Below are 17,458 nucleotides of genomic sequence, written 5' to 3'. Positions count from 1 at the left end.
CATCCACCTCCCACCTCCTCCCAGCAAGCTTTTCATCTGCTTCTTTCCCTGACTCCTCAGCATCTTTCCCTGACTCCTCAGCATCTTTCCCTGCCCCTCTCCCTTTTCTCCTGTTCTCTTTCCTTTTTGTCCTCTTCCTCTATCTTTCCCCTTTCCCTCTACCAGGACTCTCCTGCTTGTCCATGAACTGTAGTTGGTTCCAAATACAGGATGCTGGTTTATTTCTGAAAGGCCCATTCATGTCTCCTAGCATCTCTCAGGGTGACATGCTTTGCATTAGCTGTGTTTCCTCTGCCGAGGCCCCACGTATCCCAGACCCTGCTCCCTTCCCAAGCCCAGGCAACTGAAGTCCCCCTGCCCCAGTTTCCCCCGACAGATCTCAGGTAGTTGGAAAGAGTGACTACTCTCTGACCCCTGAAGCTGTTCTGCCTGGGATTCTGTCCTGGCTCTAACCCACACCAGCTAAGTGTGAGCTTGGGCAAGAGACTTAACCTCTCTGTGCCTCAGTTGTCTCACTTGTAAGATGCAGGTCCTAACAGCATCTGCTCCATAGGGTTATGGGATGTGGTAAGTTCATACATGTAAACAACATGCAGGCCTGACACATAGACAGTGATTGCTCAATCCAGGTTAGTGACTATTATTCCTGCACTTCAGTGGCTTAAGGAGTCATCATACAGAACATAACATACCCAATACAAAACAATCCTGAGTAACTGAAAGGCAAGGAGGTGATGAACAGTTTGGGAAAATGGGAAGAGAAATGACAGAAGGACCTGCCGTTTTGTCATTTCATATTTATTTCACTTTGGTTTTCTTTGTATGACCCTTCAAGAAGTCAAGAGTGCTAAGAAAATTATAATTTTTTGAGATTGATACACATCTAGTGACAGGAAGGGAAAGACTTGTGTCCAGAATTCTTGGAACAGTGAGCAGAATATTGGCATCTACCTGAGCATCCACAGAATCTCCAAGAACGCACCGCAGCTGTGCATGCTGCTTGCAGCTGGCTTTCTCCCTCTAGTTATTTGATGGAGGATGCTTACATAAGAAAGGAAACTGGGTCACTATGAATGAGCAGTGCAGCTGGTACAGCAGGGAGTGAAGCTTAGGTGACAGTTCAAGGCCCAGGAGCCCTGATGTAGCTGGCATCAGGGTGGGCTTGAGCCTAGCTCAGTTCCCAGGCTTGGAAAAATACAAGAGCACAACAACAAAAACAATTTATTTTAAGTTCTCTATTTATGAAAATGCTGTCCTAAAAACCAGAGTCCTCTTGTATCCCCGAACAACTGGAGAAAATAAGCTGGTGAATGGGTTCCAAGACCAGATAGAGGAGAAGAATGGAAATTACATTTCTAAAATCCAGGATACATATACTAATAGTGATGCCAAAACTTCTTTGATCCAGAGACAAATCACTGCTTTGAAATTCATGATGAGAATAGCATCAGGATCACAGCTTTTCTTTTGTGAAATCTGTGAAATAAATTGTTTTTAAACAAATAACTGGAGGTGGCCACAGTGGTTTGCACCTGTAATTCCAAATATTCAGGAGGCCAAGGCAGGAGGATCTCTTGAGCCCAGGAGTTCAGGGCTGCAGTGAGCTATGACCATGCTACTGCACTCTAGCCCGGGCCACAGAGCAAGACCCTGTCTCTAAAAAATTTTAAAAATAACTGGGATTAAGTAAGATTTATGTAGAGAGATTACGTGGAGAACAAACTATTTCCAGTTGTGACATTTTATTGGCAACCATTTGATATGCTAATTATACTTCAGTAGTGTGATTAACGTAATTTTCTTCATGATCTCTACTTCATTAGTATATATGTAGCAAGATGATTTATTATAGTTGTATTAGGACTTGAAGATTGTTAAAGTCTTTGCACCAGAAAGGACATGAGAGAGCCTATGATCAAACCCTACACTGGACACAAAAATGGTGAACTCTGAGGTGGCATGGCTTCTTATTCCTAGGATGTGATAGCAGAAGAGCAAGGAGAGCCTGGGTTTACAACTCCTATTCCAATGTTCTTTCCTATTTTATCAAGGAGAAGCTGAGTCAGGTAACCAGAAAATCAAGGTGGAGCCTGTATCTGAAACTATTATAAGAAATCAGTGGGGTCGGGGGAGGGGAGAGGGATAGCATTAGGAGATATACCTAATGCTAAATGACGAGTTAATGGGTGCAGCACACCAACATGGCACATGTATACATATGTAACAAACCTGCACATTGTGCACATGTACCCTAAAACTTGAAGTATAATAATAATAAAATTTTTAAAAAAAGAAAAAAAAATACCCGGGTGATGAAATAATCTGTACAACAAATCCTCATGACCCAAATTTACCTATATAACAAACCTGCACATGTACTGCTGAACTTAAAAATAGCAAAATGCAAAATATACAAAATGCATGTGATTACAACAACGTCAAAATATTTTCTTTTATATCTTAATTTTTAAACTTCAATAAGTATGTATTTTAGGAATTGGAATAAAACAAATGTTATTTATAAAAAAAAAAAGAAATCAGCAAGAAATTTCCATTAAGGGGTAGACAAAAGAAGTGTCCCCCTAACAGGGTGAAGGTTTAGCATTCACAATGGAATCCTTTAATACAGGAGAAGTATTATAAAACTTCATGTAGCCGGGCGCGGTGGCTCACGCCTACAATCTCGGCACTTTAGGAGGCTGAGGCGGGCAGATCGCGAGGTCAGGAGTTTGAGACCAGCCTGACCAACATGGTGAAACCCCGTCTCTACTAAAAATGCAAAAATTACCGGGCACGGTGGCAGGCGCTTGTAATCCCAGCTACTCAGGAGGCTGAGGCAGGAGAATCGCTTGAACCCTGGAGGCGGAGGTTGCAGTGAGCCAAAATACTGCCACTGCACTCCAGCTTGGGCAACAGAGTGAGACTCCGTACCCCACCCCCCTGAAAAAAGAAACCCTCATGAACACCAGTCCATAGCCTAAAAGATTTTGAAAATCAAGTATCCAGAAATATTGGTCTAGTTAGTTTGATGTAGAAATACCGCAGGGACTCACAAAAAAAAAAAAAAAAAAAGGGAATATACCAAATTTACCTTCTGGGCTTTTAAAAACTACATCCTCAATAGAATTCCCTCACATGCATGGGGAGGTTTGAAGAGGGGCTGCCAAAAGCTCATGAGGCAAAGGGGACGAGTATGATGGGATTCAAAGAAGCCCTATTGGCAATTCTAATACTACCTCCAATCCACAGACTCAAGCTGCCTGTGGGATCAAGAAGCTGACACCATCTCTGGCATATAAGAGGCATGAAATGCATGTTTTCTCAATGAATTTAATATTATGTTAGAGCAAAAATAACTACAATAGTTATTTTTTATTGAGTGCCTCTATGGAGAAGTCATCATGCTTAGCATTTCAGAACCGTGATCACACTGAACTCTCACAACTGTACAAGGTAAGCCTCATCATTCCCCTTCCACAGATGAGGAAAGTGAGGTTCACAGAGGTTAAGTAATCTGAATACAGTCACATCACTGGTAAGTGACAGAATGGGTTAGAAGCCTGTCCAGTTGCTTTCATTCATACCTTTCTCAACAGGCTTTTAGTAGTTGCCTAATATATTCCAGGCATTCCTTCAATAAAGACCAAATGCACCCACATTTCTGGGTCCAAGTACAAACTACAACAAATGTGAAGATGACAGCAAGGAAGCAAAGACGTTTATTTTCCACCCATCTCTACTTTGCACATCTTTTTCTAGCTCTTATCCTCAATATATCCAGAAAGCACACCTGCCATATTTGTTTATTTACTGTGGAACCCTCCTCCCTACATATGTGGAAACTGGGATTCACAATGTACTGCTAGGGATGTGCTGCCTGAGCACTTTGGAAAGCTTCCATATGAGATACAGTCTTTAGTATGTTTCTTGGAAAGCACAGGCCACCTGCCCCACCAGGATGCTCCAGATTCCTGGTTTTACTTATGTGCCTTTGAGAACAGGGCGTCTCAAGCTGAGATGTGCATAAACCTTCCTGGAGGGTTTGTGAGAAAAAGATCCCCAGGCTCCAGCCCCAGGGATCCTGATTCAGTAGGTCCGAGAGGACCCCCAGATTTTTATTTCTCACAAGCTCCCAGCAGATATTGGTGCTGCCTCCCTTGGACACCACTTGGAGTAACGCTGTTCTAGAACCTTTTGGCTTGGAGAGGGATGTGGGGAGGACTGTGCAGTGAATGGAAGCCTGACTGTTCAACTGTATGTTCTAGAGCTACAGGCCATTTAGATGAATAGTTTAAGAAATTTCATGAATTGATAATTTTAATGTTTGTTTATTTGATTGTTTGGGGTCTTCTGCTCGGTTGCTGTGTGACCAGCTCCAGTCATTATATTTTTATATCTCAACCATTATCTCAAAAGGGGCTAATTTTTAAAAACTAAAAGTTTCTCTGTGGGTATCCTGTTCTCAGAGATAGATAACAGCTCTGCAAATGCAGAAGAGCTTTTAACTGTACTATCCATTAACCCAGCATCCCCTGGGCCTGGTGGGATAGGTCAGGGAGACCCTCCATGCTCCGTGCAAACAGCGAAACAAGGCTAAACACCAAATAAATGCCTGGGGTGAGGTGCTCATTCACCCAGGTGTGTGGTCACACATAAGAAGTGAGAGGAAAGGGGAGGGAACCTTGCCTTCACCTTCACCTTAAAACTGGAATAAATCTAACTTTTTATGTCCAAAAAGTATCAAAGAACAGACGGAGGCAAGAAGGAAGGGAGAAATAAGGGAAGGAAGGGAGGGAGGAAGGGAGGAAGGAAAGAAAGAGAATGAAGTGGAGGAAGGGAGCACCAACTCAGAGTTCAGGACTTAATGTCCCACTAAAAGCTAAACAAATAAAAAACGTTTGCATGAATCTCGTGAGGAATAAAGAAGAATACACATGATTTTGTGCCTGTTTCCCAGCGACCTGTCAGAAAAGATCTTCCACAAATGAGGAACCTTTGCTCTCTTGGGTATAAGCTGCAGAGCAGAAAGTCTCCTGAGTGTACACACATTCACACACACACACACACACACACTCTTGGGGCCAGACTACAAGCACAACTCACAGACATGGAGCCTAATTGTTACTGGTGAACAGGAAAAAGATGCCAAATTAATGCACATTAGAAATCCTTCCGTATTTAATGAAGCCATCAGCAATTTCAATTTCATTGTTTGTTAGTGTTTGTTTGTTTTTAAGAGTCCTTAGCTAGTGGTTACTTCCCGGACCCCCATGGGTGCTTCTTCCACTTTGTATGGCATTTGTAAACAAATATAATTGGAAATAAAATGGCTCCAAACATTTGCCCTCCAGATATTTAAATTCTAAGGTTTAAAAAATAGCAAAGTTGCTTTCTTTGGCTTGAGATTTCAGCCTATGAGGTGCTCAGCCAAGGAGAGGAGAAGCTCTTTAACACAGGCACCATAGCCCCTCTTCTGGTGCTGGAGCCATTTCAGCTCTGAAGCAGTATTTTATATAACCCTGCGGGCAGCGCTGAGTCAAACTACCTGCCAAAGGTGATTGGTTATTGCCCAGCCTCTCTCTTTGCTACAGAGAGCATCCTGGATCCAGCTTCTGACACCACCTCCTACTCCAGATCCTTCATTGTATAGGTGAAGAAACAGAATCTCTAAGAGATTGAGAGATCCCATCCCGATCATCCAGATATCCAGTGATAGAGCTGGGTCAAAATCGAGAGCACAGATCTGACTACCAGACAATGCTCTTTGCTTAATTGTCCAAAAGCACGTTCCCCAATTAAGTGGAAACCATGCTGTAAACCCAAAGCAGCCTCTGCCCCCAGATCAGTTAGGTCTTCTAATATTGACAAGACGGAATTGAAGAGAAGCACTGATGTCAGGATTCTATTTGGAATCTTGAAGCCACCCAGCGTGTAGTCAGCACACTGCATTGTTTCCTGTGTTATTGGTATGCATGCCTGTTCGCTCAGAGGCTGCATTCTCCACCAGAGATGGACTGTGCCTTGTTCATCTTTGTGCTTCCCCTCCTCCAGCTGCTTACCATAGTTTTTGCACATCATGAGCACTCAGTACATCTTTTTAAACATAAATGAGTGCCCAAAACACCCAACAGAACAGGGATGGTAAAGATGTCGTATAGATTGAGAATGGGGTGGAGGGTAATAATCATCTGTATTTTCTGAAACAGAAATCTTAAGGGGGACAGCTGCCTACATGTAGAGAATTACCAGGGAGTGGGTTCGAGACTCGTGTACATTTTTTTTGGAGCCCAGTCATTCACGGATTCTTCACTCTTCACTTCTTAGGACATGTTATTTTCTTAATTGCAAGCTCCACAAACCTCTGATCAACACTGCCCCTCCTAAGAGACCAGCACACGTGCGATCCCTTTGGAAAAGCTTAATCAGCCCTAATTGAGTCACAATACCAACCCAAATTAATTAGACTTTCAAAAAGTTGTCAACATCCTTCAAGATAACCCGGGCTGACTGCTCCATAGCCTTCACAGGGGAGTACATGTTCAAATTCTAAAAGCTTGAAATTCTACCAGTGACTCCTGAATAAAGACCCCTTCTTTTCAAAGACATTCACTCCACTGGCTTTTTACTTCTATACTAAACAGAAACATAAACAGAATATCGGACTCCAAGAAGGATCACAAAACTTCAAAGTTCAAAAAGCCTATTTCTGCAGTAGTTTTATAAAGAAGCAATCTAGTGTCAGCTTGTTGTTTTGTTTTTTAAGAAACAGGGTCTCACTCTGTCACCCAGGCTGGAGTACAGTGGTGTGACCACAGATCACTGCAGCCTCAACCTCCTGGGCTTTAGCAAAATCCTCCTGCCTCAGCCTCCCGAGTAGCTAGGACTGCAGGCATTCAACATCACACTCCACTAATTTTTTATTTTAGTACAGACAGGGTCTCACTGTTTCCCAAGCTAGCCCTGAACTCCTAAGCTCAAGTGATCCTGCCACTTCAGCCTCCTAGGTAGCTGGGACTACAGGCACATGCCACCACATCCAGATAATTTGTTAGAATTATTATTTTTTTAGAGATGGGGTCTTGCCATGTTGCCCAGGCTGGCCTTGAACCCCTGGCCTCAAGTGATCCTCCTGCCTCAGCCTCTAAAATGCTGGAATTATAGGTCTTAGCCACTGCACCTGTCAGCTTGTAACTCCTTATCAGAGTCTCCATCTCAGAAAAGTGTCATTGCATTCCTGAAAACCAAAAGCATCCCTGACAGAAGCAGAACCAAGTGTCTTCAGATTTAAAAGTCATCAAATCAGACAAATAAAATTAAACCTCTTACATTTCTAGGTCTTGCTACTGCAGCAATCTAAATATATCCTAAGCTTCCTATCACTAATTTCACCACCATAAACTCTGACCATAATGGCTTAATATTAATAATTGGCAGCAAAATTTGTAATCTTATTCTCAAGGCACATTTATTTTGCATTTGACAAATAAAAGTATCATTTAAAAAAAAAACCCACCATATCCTTACAAAATACCTTTAAGTAGAGAACCTTTAATTAGAGAACCCGAAATCAATGAAAGGTGTCCTCTTATTAAATTTCTCATATTCAGTGACAGGTAGCAAGCATCTCCATCCCCATTTTAGAATGAGGAAACAGCCTCAGGGACTTGAACTGAGTCAGTTGTGAGGCTAAAATAGAAACCAAACTTCAAGATGACCTTGAATGAAATCCCAGCCAGAAAAGAAGGCGTAAATTGGTAGTGACACTTGTTTAGCCTAATGTGACTCCAGGAAAAAAGTCAGAATAGCCTCATTAAAAAAAATAGCATTACTGCAAATCCTAAATATTATTATACATTTGTCATTACCTTGGCAAATTCATCACATAAGCTTGCTGTTTGGGGTGTAGCCATATGTTACATATGCTATATCTATGCTGTCTTATTTTCCTTCCTAAGTGCAATCCACAGAAAACTAAAGTGACTGTCTCACAAAACTGCTTGCTACAATATGCACTTATTCTTAGATTTTGCATTTCATTTTAAAATCTATTCAAACGTATTTATTGATTAGTTTATCCAGATCAGCAGCATAGCTGGAGGGGACTGCTCATCAAATTGAAAGCAAAATCACTTCTAAAGACATCTGAAGACTGAGATTTTCTGTCAAGACCACCCAACTACTTAGTAACAATGCTGAGTCAAAATCAAGAACGCAGGTCTGACTCCCACCCAGTGCCTTTCATTTAATTGTACCAAACCATTTTTCTCCAATTAAGTGGAAACACTACTCCAGACTAAAAGCAGCCCTCTGTTCCCAGATCAGTTAGGGCTTCTAATATCACTGCGACATATTTAAAAGGAGCAGGAAATGTCTATTTGAAGCCTTCTTTCTCTTCACAAAACCCCTCCCTCTTCCTCACTCCTGCTCTGCCATGCCCAGGTATTAAATGCCACCAGTTTCAAAGCCCATTGAATTTGAACTTGCACATAATGAGAAAAAGCAAGAGACGAAAAGTTTGGCTGACATCAAATTGCCCTTTTCACACCACAATATGCACAACTATTTCTGCCTTTGTGGGAAACAAAAGGCATTACAGATGAGGAAGAGAAAAATGGGAAAGAAAGGATAGCAGAAGTTGTATTCCAGTAAAATGTATACTCAGTAAGAAATTGAGGGGTAAAATGCAGCTGGGATAGCAAACCCTCAAAATAAAAAGCAACAATAAAACTGAAAAACTGTCAACTCAAGTGAATAATAAAATGCACAAAATATTCATTTGACTGATGCATAGCCCAAGACTCTCCCATAATTTGCAGGGAGGCCATTCAATTCTACAAGCAAGATCTGGCTGGAACCTAGCTTCTCTCATTCCCAAGTGAGCCCATCATTCCAAACCCCTAAGCTAAACTCTCTCTTGCTAAAACTGCTGAGAATACAAAGGCTTCTTGGGATCATACTTTGAACCCAGAAAACAGAAAAGAAGGCCCTCATCTCACTGCATTTAAATCATTCATTTTCTTTTCTATATGCTCCTCTAGGCAGGAGGCTCTGTGAGAGCAGGGCCCACAGAGGTCTGGAACACCTAGTACATACCTGAATCATCACAGGCCTATGGTACATCTCTCACTAAATGGATGATTTGCCATGTCATGATATGACCTGAATTCTACTTACACTTATGAGAGAGAAGCACATCAAAGGAATCTGCCCACCTCGTAGCTTCTTCTGTGGATAATCTCCTAGAAAAAAAGAAACATCTGTCTTGAATGTTTCTGAAATAACCTCCTTGCCCTCAACAACCACTAAGATTTGCTCAAGAAAACAAATTGGAAAAATGTGGGGAGGGGTGCGGGTAGCAGATGAAGACTATACCTGGATTCCTGCAATTCTGTCACTGTAAATTTGTACATTCTTAAGTAACTGATGAAAAAAAACCTCAAGACTGGAATTCAGTGAATTTTGTCTGTTGGCTTTTAGTCTAAAGAACAAAGCTAAGTAAGTACATGATTTAAAGGTATCGAGGTAACACAATGGAAAGAAACAGTCTTAGAGTCAGAAAAGTTCGACTCAGCTCCTGACTCCATTCTTACTGTCAGCTAAATGTCTGCACTTCTGAAATGGGGATAATGATGCCCATTACACAGTTGTATGAGGGTTACACAAGGTAACATCTATGACATTTAATACAGCACCAGCACAGAAGAGGTACTGAATTCAGGTTACTTGAATCTAAGCATATTTTTAGAGTAAGTTTGAACATTTATTTCCAAATTGAGAGCTCAGTTTGACAACTAAGTAGAACCAAGAAGTATCCTTTGCCACCCACAGTTTTATGAGTGATGGATGATATGGCTTTCTTAGGAAAAAAAAAAAGAGGATTCCCATTCTGAGATCACTAAGCTATACATTTTGAAAAGGAAAATAAACATTCCTTTCACTCACGTCCAGGGATATAAAAGGAGCTGCCAAGAGACAGGATTTTTCCGGTGGCTCATCTGGTCAGCAACTCACTAAAGAAGTGAGCTATATGACTTGCTGTATTACCCAGGGAATGGCACGTGGCCGTACTACTCACTTGAGAGCGCGGTTGGGTTTGTCTGGAAGAATAGCTGTGAAATCACTACACGAGTCTGACTTGTGAGACAGGCATCCCAGTCGAGTCCTCATCCCTTTGTTCCTGCAACAAGCACAGGGGCAGAAGGACGGGGAAACTCTCATGATCACAGCTGTCAGCTCTATACAGGGCCCCTGGAGCTGCTGCTACGGGAGCCAGCACTGCCCCCACCCTTCCCCAGGTGGTCTCTGAAGACTTCATGAACAGGAAGAGACCACCTAGAGAATCAATAACTACCTGAACAGTCATAGGTACCCTACCCGACCCCCTAGAGGATTAATGCTTTTTAAAGCTGACACAGCAAGTTGGTGGTAAGTCAATGAAGGTCATTAGCTTGGAAGAATTTCTAAATTAGGATTCTCTGTAAGGAAAGAAAATACAGTGATAACAAAATAACAATCCACATTTTGCTTTTCCACAAGGAGGGCAAAGTAACAGCAGCAGCAGCAGCTCCTGATTGCAAAGACCCAGAAGGGGTACCCACACCAGGAGCAGAGGGATGTTTGCAGGGTGCAGGGTGCATATCAGAGTCTTAAGCACAAAGTAGGGGGCCTCAAGGCAGGTCGGTTCCAACTCAAGTTCTCCCCACTCATCCCACAAATCTAGCTATAGTCAACCCATAGGACTGATGCCTGCAGGGGGAGAAGAGTAATTGGTACAATCAGCAATTAAGAACCAATGTCCCCTTTGTCAGTTCTTATGCTTGCCAAACTAAGGTCCTGTATTCCTATTTACATTTCAGCTTATCTCAATAAGCATAATTAAATTTTTAACATGTTTGTTTACATTTCTCATATGTTTTATTTTCCAAAGGACCCATATAATGACATCAGGTACTTAAATAGTTATCTCTTATAACAGATCCAGTGAGAAGTTACTCTAATGTCTCTTTCTGACTCCCAACATTAGTCTCCGTGTACCACTTTACATTTTTTAAATATGTTTAATTTTTTTTTTTAGAGACACGGTCTTGCTATATTACCCAGGCTGGTCTCAAGCTCCTGGCCTCAAGTGATCTTCCTGCCTCAGCCTCCTGAGTAGCTGGGATTACAGGCCCAAGCCACCATGCCCAGCTAGCCTCTGCTAACCTTTAATCAGAGGTTGACAAACTATAGCCCTGAAAAGGTGCCTGTCTGTGTAAATAAAACTTTATTGCAACACAACCACACCATTTGTTTACAAATTGTCTAAAGCTGCTTTCAACTACAAGGGCAGAGTTGGGTAGTTGCAACACAGACAATATGGCCCACAAACCCAAAAATATTTACTCTCTAGCCCTTGACAGAATAAGTTTGCTGACCCCTGACCTTTAACTATGACAACTCCTTGTGTTGAGGGCAAAGGTAAGTGGGATATGTTTAGTATAATCAAATCAGGACTTAAGAGTGACTTAGAAAAAGGAAGTGCCACTTGCACATTTGCAAAAATTTGCCACAGAAATAGTCCTAGAAGATGCCATTCTGCATGTTGAAAGGAGTCCTTCTGGCCTAGCTTTCTTTCCTCTTTTTCCTGGGGGTGGGAAGAGACCTTAGAGGTCATCCAATTCAATCTCTTTTACTTCAAATGGATTTTCATCCCTGGTAATTGTCTTTGTTCACAGAAATCTTATCCAAGAAATGTCTGCTGGGATGGTATTATATTTGGCAGGGATGGACAGCATTTGTATTCCACAGCACATCTCTGAAGAGCCTCCTAGGGCTGGAACATCCAAGTTCCCAGAAATATCCTCTCTCCTGCAAAAAATTGGGGCCTGCACGTCCCCTGCTCCCACCTTGAATCTCAGCCAGGCCGCATTGTGAAGCCATCCATTTCATGGCATTTCCAAACATTGGCTACTGCTATTCTCTCTCCTGCGACAGCGGGCATCTTATGTGTCCACTCACGCTTGAAAATCGCAGAGTGTCTGACAGCACGCCTTGGGAGAAGCTGATTAAGGGCCCTCGAGTCATCACATTCCATGAATTCAAGTTAAGGTTCTGCTCAGGCTGCCCCACAGACCAAAGCCCAACTTTCAGTGAGTTGGTTCATTCCTCGTGCCTCAGGATCATCAATCATAAAACACTCAGGTCACTGCCCTCAAAGAGCAATCAAGAAGACTTTCAAAAAATGGCAAATCCACGCAAGCCATTTAACAAGGTTCAGCAGGGACCAGTGTAAAGGATGCTGCTTGTTACCAAGACAACTGTGATTCTCCCAAATAGTTTGCAAAAATCTTCAACAAAATATTCTTTGGGACAAAATGGTTTTTATTTTTCATCTTTCTAGCTAAGACCTCAATTATAATCTTCTTAGCTAGGTCTGAGATAATGAGGGTGGAAGTAGGAGTCAAAGGTTAAGGATACTTTTTTAAAAATAACGAGGCTTTCCCTCAACTGTCTCCTTTCTACAGCCCCTATCCCAGTAACTCACAGAGATCCCTAAATTGTTCCATACAAGCTCATGCACAGTCCCTCATCCCACCCCATAAGTCACTGCCAAGCTGTCTCACCAGTCAATCTGAGGGCTTCAGCTAAGGCAGGTCCTGCTTGCAAGGCCACAACTTTGCAAGAGGCATACAGACAAAAACCGTGCAGTTCACACAGGAGGCCTATGGGGACAGATGCAAGTAGACCACGCATAGGCTCAGAAGGCTTGGGCCAGACTCAAATAACAGAGGGGGTGACAAGGTGGAGAAAAGAGGAAAGGGTCAGGGGCAAGAAAACAGGCCATTGATTCATTACCTGCGTGGCATCAGTAAGGCCGCCATACAGGCATCCGCTTACGGTTAACCCTTGGGCTGGTATGCAGGGACGTCAGGGCAGGAAATAAGACTGCGGGGCTCAGGAATTTACCCTTGCACGTCCTCTTACCTAAAATCAAAGAATCTGCTGTAAGAGGGGCCACCCTCTCTCATCTGACTGCACTACATTTCCTCTCAGACAGGTTTCCGCCAGCAGAACACCTCCCCACACACATCCCCCCAGCCCCACAAATGTCCACTTGTCCTTAGCAGGGGCGACAAACCAAGGATGGACAAGAACAAATTGTTGGTGGCTTCATGTTGTTGATTATTGGTTAGGAGTTCCTGATTCCCCAACCACTGGCCATCAAATATAAAGTGGGACGTGTGCCTCAGGGGAGGCGTGGGCCTAGCAAACCAAAAATTACTGCTCTCTTTCTCTTACTAAAGTGGGGCCCAAGTGACCAGCCAGCGGGGTTGAAGGAGGGGGTCGGCACTTGCTCCAAAATAATCTGATTGGATGCTGCTCTGCTTCTCGCCTCCCTCCAAGGGCACCTGTCCCAGGTGGGAGTGCATGGAGTCTCGGGAAAGTGGGAGTGGGAGGGAGGTTGGAGGAACTCCAAGAGAGGCTTGTCAGGCACCATCACCACACAGGCTTGCTCCTCTGCAGGGATCACAGGTGCAGGCTGAAGAAATGAATATGCAAGTCACCCTTTCTCGCCCATATGGAGCCTACATGACCTTCCTCAGCCTGGGGACTGGCCTATTCTTGACGCGAAGCAAGAAGGACATGAGTGTGGGAAGACAGGGGTCGTTGAGGTTGAAAGCTGATTGACTTACAGTCTTCCTCTCCTGAGGGTCCCATTCTCAGTGCTTCAAACCCTTTGTTCCCACAGAAGACCTCTGATAGGAAGAAATACGTGAGGAGAGCAGCCTATCCATAAAGGGCTCCCCTGGGGAACTCTGACATCAAACATAGAACCCATTTTAAAAGGAACCTAATTTAGATAGATAAGACTGCTATGTGAGCTACACCATTTAAATTATTTTTATATTACCGCGACTATTTCACAAGTACTTTTTAAAAATAGCTTCTTTAATAATACTATAATTAATAAAATTAAAAGATTGCTTTGTTAAAACTAGAAAAAAAATTAGTTAGACTATGTATGAAGGTCCATTGTCACGGATTGTGTTCCCTGGCTGCAGGGACATTTCCTTAATCTTTCTTCTAACCGGGCTTACACCTGCTTCCCCAGAAGTCATGAAATCAAAGCTTTTGTAGTTGTGACGGTCCCTAGAAGTCATGTTTGGGGCACCTAGGCCTCTTGCTGTGGGATATGGCCTCAGGGGAAGGGGAAACCCATGCAGGGACCTTTATTATCCTAGAGCCAAGTGGAACCAGAGATGACTACCCACCTATATCTCAGGCAAGGTCATTTGGGGCAGGGGATCACCCAGCCTTCTGTCCCTGCCTTGTCTCTTTTCCCATCCCACTGCCAGCCCACACTGGCTTGCCCATGCTGTTCAGATGCCTGTCTCTCTCCTTCAAATCCAGCGCTGCCCAAATTGCTACTCAGACCCTCCACTACCCATCTGATGCTCTCAGCCACAGATGCCAATAAATAAGAATCAGCAGGACACTCTGACCTAGCTGCCTTACCCATCCCACCACCTCAGGGCTTTTATCCCATTTGGCCCTGGACTTCTGAGAGTTAGGAGTTACCCAAAGCCCAGGAAGTTCAAAGGTGTGATTGCCCCCACAGTGCATGTGCCCTCATAGGTGGGCATCAAGTCGCAGGTGCGTCTGGGGCAGACAGGATGAGACATAATGGGAAGAGAGGATACTCAAAGAAAAAACAAACGTTAAAAGCAAAGAGCAAAGATTTACCAAGAGGGGGAGAGAAACTAGAGCCTCCGAGGGAAGAAAGCAATCAATATGCATGAAGAGGCAAGTTAATTAAATATGGATAATGCAATCGGTGCACACAGACACCCCGGAGAAGAAAGAGAAAAGCAAAGGCAATACTCACTGTCTTTGGCCAGTCCTCATGGCCTGAGGGTCTTTGCCAACTGGATGGTCAGAGAGGCTGCAGGTTAAGGCGCTCTGGGGAAAAAGTAGATCTTTCTTTTAGCAGTCAAATCCTCGGCGAGTGAAGGGCATGTGTGCATCAACACATAGGCACACACACACACATATACACACACAGGCATGCACAACACACCTCCCACCACTTGAGCCAGGCAGCAAGCAGCCCCGCTGAAAGCTCTTCTCTCTGCTTGTCACATCCAGTAAATACTGAAGCAGCCTACACCCAGCGGGCGGCGGCTCAGCTCCCGGGCACAGTCTGCACGCCCATCCTCATTGGCAGGATGCAGAAGGTGCCCCTGAGCTGAGCTCAGCCTCACTAACCTGAAGCTCCTCTGGCTGCAGCTCAGCGAGAAGTCCCCACAGCCCACAGCTGCCTCCCTCTGCACCAGAGGCTGTGCAGGGGGCAGCAAAGAATAGGTATTAACTCTTTCCAGTCACCAGTGAGCTGTTAATCAAGTGTCCAGGGGGCCCTCTTCTAATGAGCCCTGCTGCTGGCTGAAGGTTGGCTGCTGCACCGGGAGTGGGGAGTGTAAAGATCTTGCCCCAGACAGCTGCTGACAGCAGGAGCCACTCCAAATCAAATCTCCTAATGAGCCAGGAGGAGGGGGGCTGTCTTGCTGGGTGTGATGTGATGTGATAAATGCAGAGAGCAAGAAAGCTACAGGGCAGGTCACACATCTAAATTCCACCCCCTTTCTCCCAATTTCTATTGTGCTGCACTACCAAGCCAAGCCACACAGCCCTGAAATTAGCCCTCTCTGCCACATCTCAGCTGTGCCCCTTACTCTACAGAGGCATTTCTCCCCCAGCTCATCTCCACTCCCACCCTAACCAGTGCCAACCACACCACTCCCCACTTCTTAATGAGAAATTTCCACCTCCTCTGCCTTCCCAAACATGCATATTTCCAACCGTATGCTCCTGCCTCTCACCTGGTTTTTCCTACAGTAGAAACTCACCTCTCTCCCTCATCCATCACCTAGCAACTTCCCCCTACTTGCATTTGTTATGGAGTGAGACTTTTCCTTTTGTTCTGCCCGATCTGCACATGATCCCTATTTTTCTGTCTTTTCCATTTCTTTCTTCTTCCAAACCCCCTTACCCACATGGGTCTTCACACTGCCTGCTTCAGTTCCAGAAGGAGGACTCTCTTCCTGCTTGCCCTAGTGTAGTGGTTCTCCAAGCATGGTCCCTGGACCAGCAGTGTCAGCATCACCTGAGAAGTATCAGAAATGCAAATATTCAGGCCCCACCCCTAGACCTACAGAATCAGAAACTCTGGGGACAGTAATCAGCCTTCCAGGTGACTGTGATGCATGCTAAAGTTTGCAAACCGCTGCCCTGGGAGAAAGCTTGTCTTCTCATTATGCTCTAGGTCGCTAAGGCTGAGTCTACACTCCCACTTAGGAACTAGCTCCAAAGACACATAGCCTTTGCTGCAAACCATTTCTGAAACCCAGAAGGCAGCAGAAATCTCAACAGAAAGTGATGGCTTTATAATAATGGAAATGAATTCGATTTTTTAAACCTTTTTAAATGTATAAAGCATTTTCATGTATTGTCACTCAGCAATCCTATGCCATCGTCAGAGAGGGTATTATTATTCCCATGTTACAGATGACAAAACTGAGGCCAGAAAAGGTGATGTACCTTTATCAAAGCAACCCAACGTGCCAGAGGAGGCACAAGGACCAGAATTTGAGTCTTATGACTTTAACAGCAGAGTTCTTTCTACTATATCATACCAGAACCCAGTCTTTCTGGCCAGATCTATTGGTGCAAAACCTGAATTCTCTCGGTGAAATGATTCTGCTGCAACTACTCATTGCCTGATGATAAGATGAAATAAAAATTCCGATGCTGCCTCCACAGTGACTCATTGTCTCTTTCTGATATCGTCCACAGTGCCCCTCTATTAAAGAAAGGGAACTTTGTGTTATAAAATGAGACGCAAAAGAAAAGTTTCTCATTTCTTATTACCCCTTTCTTGAACCCTGTTGCTAATTGGGGTTCAGAATTTAAGCAGAAAGAGAACCCTTCATTTCTGGACATTTTCTTGGTACACGGCACCATAAGAAACTGGTACACAGATAAACTGGTGAATAAAAGCCCATTGATAAGCACTCCCCTAATTCAAGATATGTTTATAGAATAAGGTGAATCCACATAGCTAATGTTAAATGAGCAGTTAGTATGTGCCAGACACTATGCCAAACATCGCATTTGAGTTATCTGTTTAATTTTCAGAAAAAATTTACAAAGCCAACACCTTTATCATCTCCCTTTTACAGATGGAGACACAGAGATGCATCATTTAAAAGTGGCAGAGCTGGTATCTAGCACCAAACCTGATGCTTCCAGCCTCTGCTCTGCTCCTCGCTTTAACACAAAGGTAGTGCCATCATAGGACACTTCCTACCAGCAGTAAAACAGCGGAACAAAGGCCTCCCCCAAATCTCATGCTGCCCCAGCCAGTATCCAGGGGGTAAAGGCCCCAAGGAAAGAGAGCAGAGCTTCAAATGGGCCTGCGTCG

General features: G+C 43.8%; 1 protein-coding gene across 4 annotated transcripts in view; it reads right to left on the bottom strand.

Moving 5' to 3' along the window:
• RGS8 (regulator of G protein signaling 8) overlaps window positions 1-17,458 on the bottom strand; it is a 43,160-nt gene that overhangs the window by 15,395 nt on the left and 10,307 nt on the right. For 2 of the 4 annotated variants that reach the window (XM_055234400.2, XM_055234401.2), the window contains 4 exons: window positions 16,028-16,141; window positions 14,867-14,940; window positions 10,076-10,177; window positions 9,175-9,239 (listed from right to left, as the gene is read on the bottom strand). In XM_055234400.2, the coding sequence (XP_055090375.1) occupies window positions 9,175-9,239; window positions 10,076-10,177; window positions 14,867-14,940; window positions 16,028-16,033 (247 nt within the window). In that variant the 5' untranslated portion in view covers window positions 16,034-16,141. Of the gene's footprint in view, window positions 1-9,174; window positions 9,240-10,075; window positions 10,178-12,834; window positions 12,964-14,866; window positions 14,941-15,058; window positions 15,219-16,027; window positions 16,142-17,458 lie in introns of those variants that run through there. The other 2 variants (XM_063613812.1, XM_055234403.2) reach the window with 2 other exon arrangements.

This window comes from Symphalangus syndactylus, chromosome 19 (genome assembly GCF_028878055.3).
Source record: "Symphalangus syndactylus isolate Jambi chromosome 19, NHGRI_mSymSyn1-v2.1_pri, whole genome shotgun sequence".
Taxonomy (NCBI): domain Eukaryota; kingdom Metazoa; phylum Chordata; class Mammalia; order Primates; family Hylobatidae; genus Symphalangus; species Symphalangus syndactylus.
Note: the sequence above shows the minus strand (reverse complement) of the source record. Positions and strands in the feature narration are given on the sequence as shown.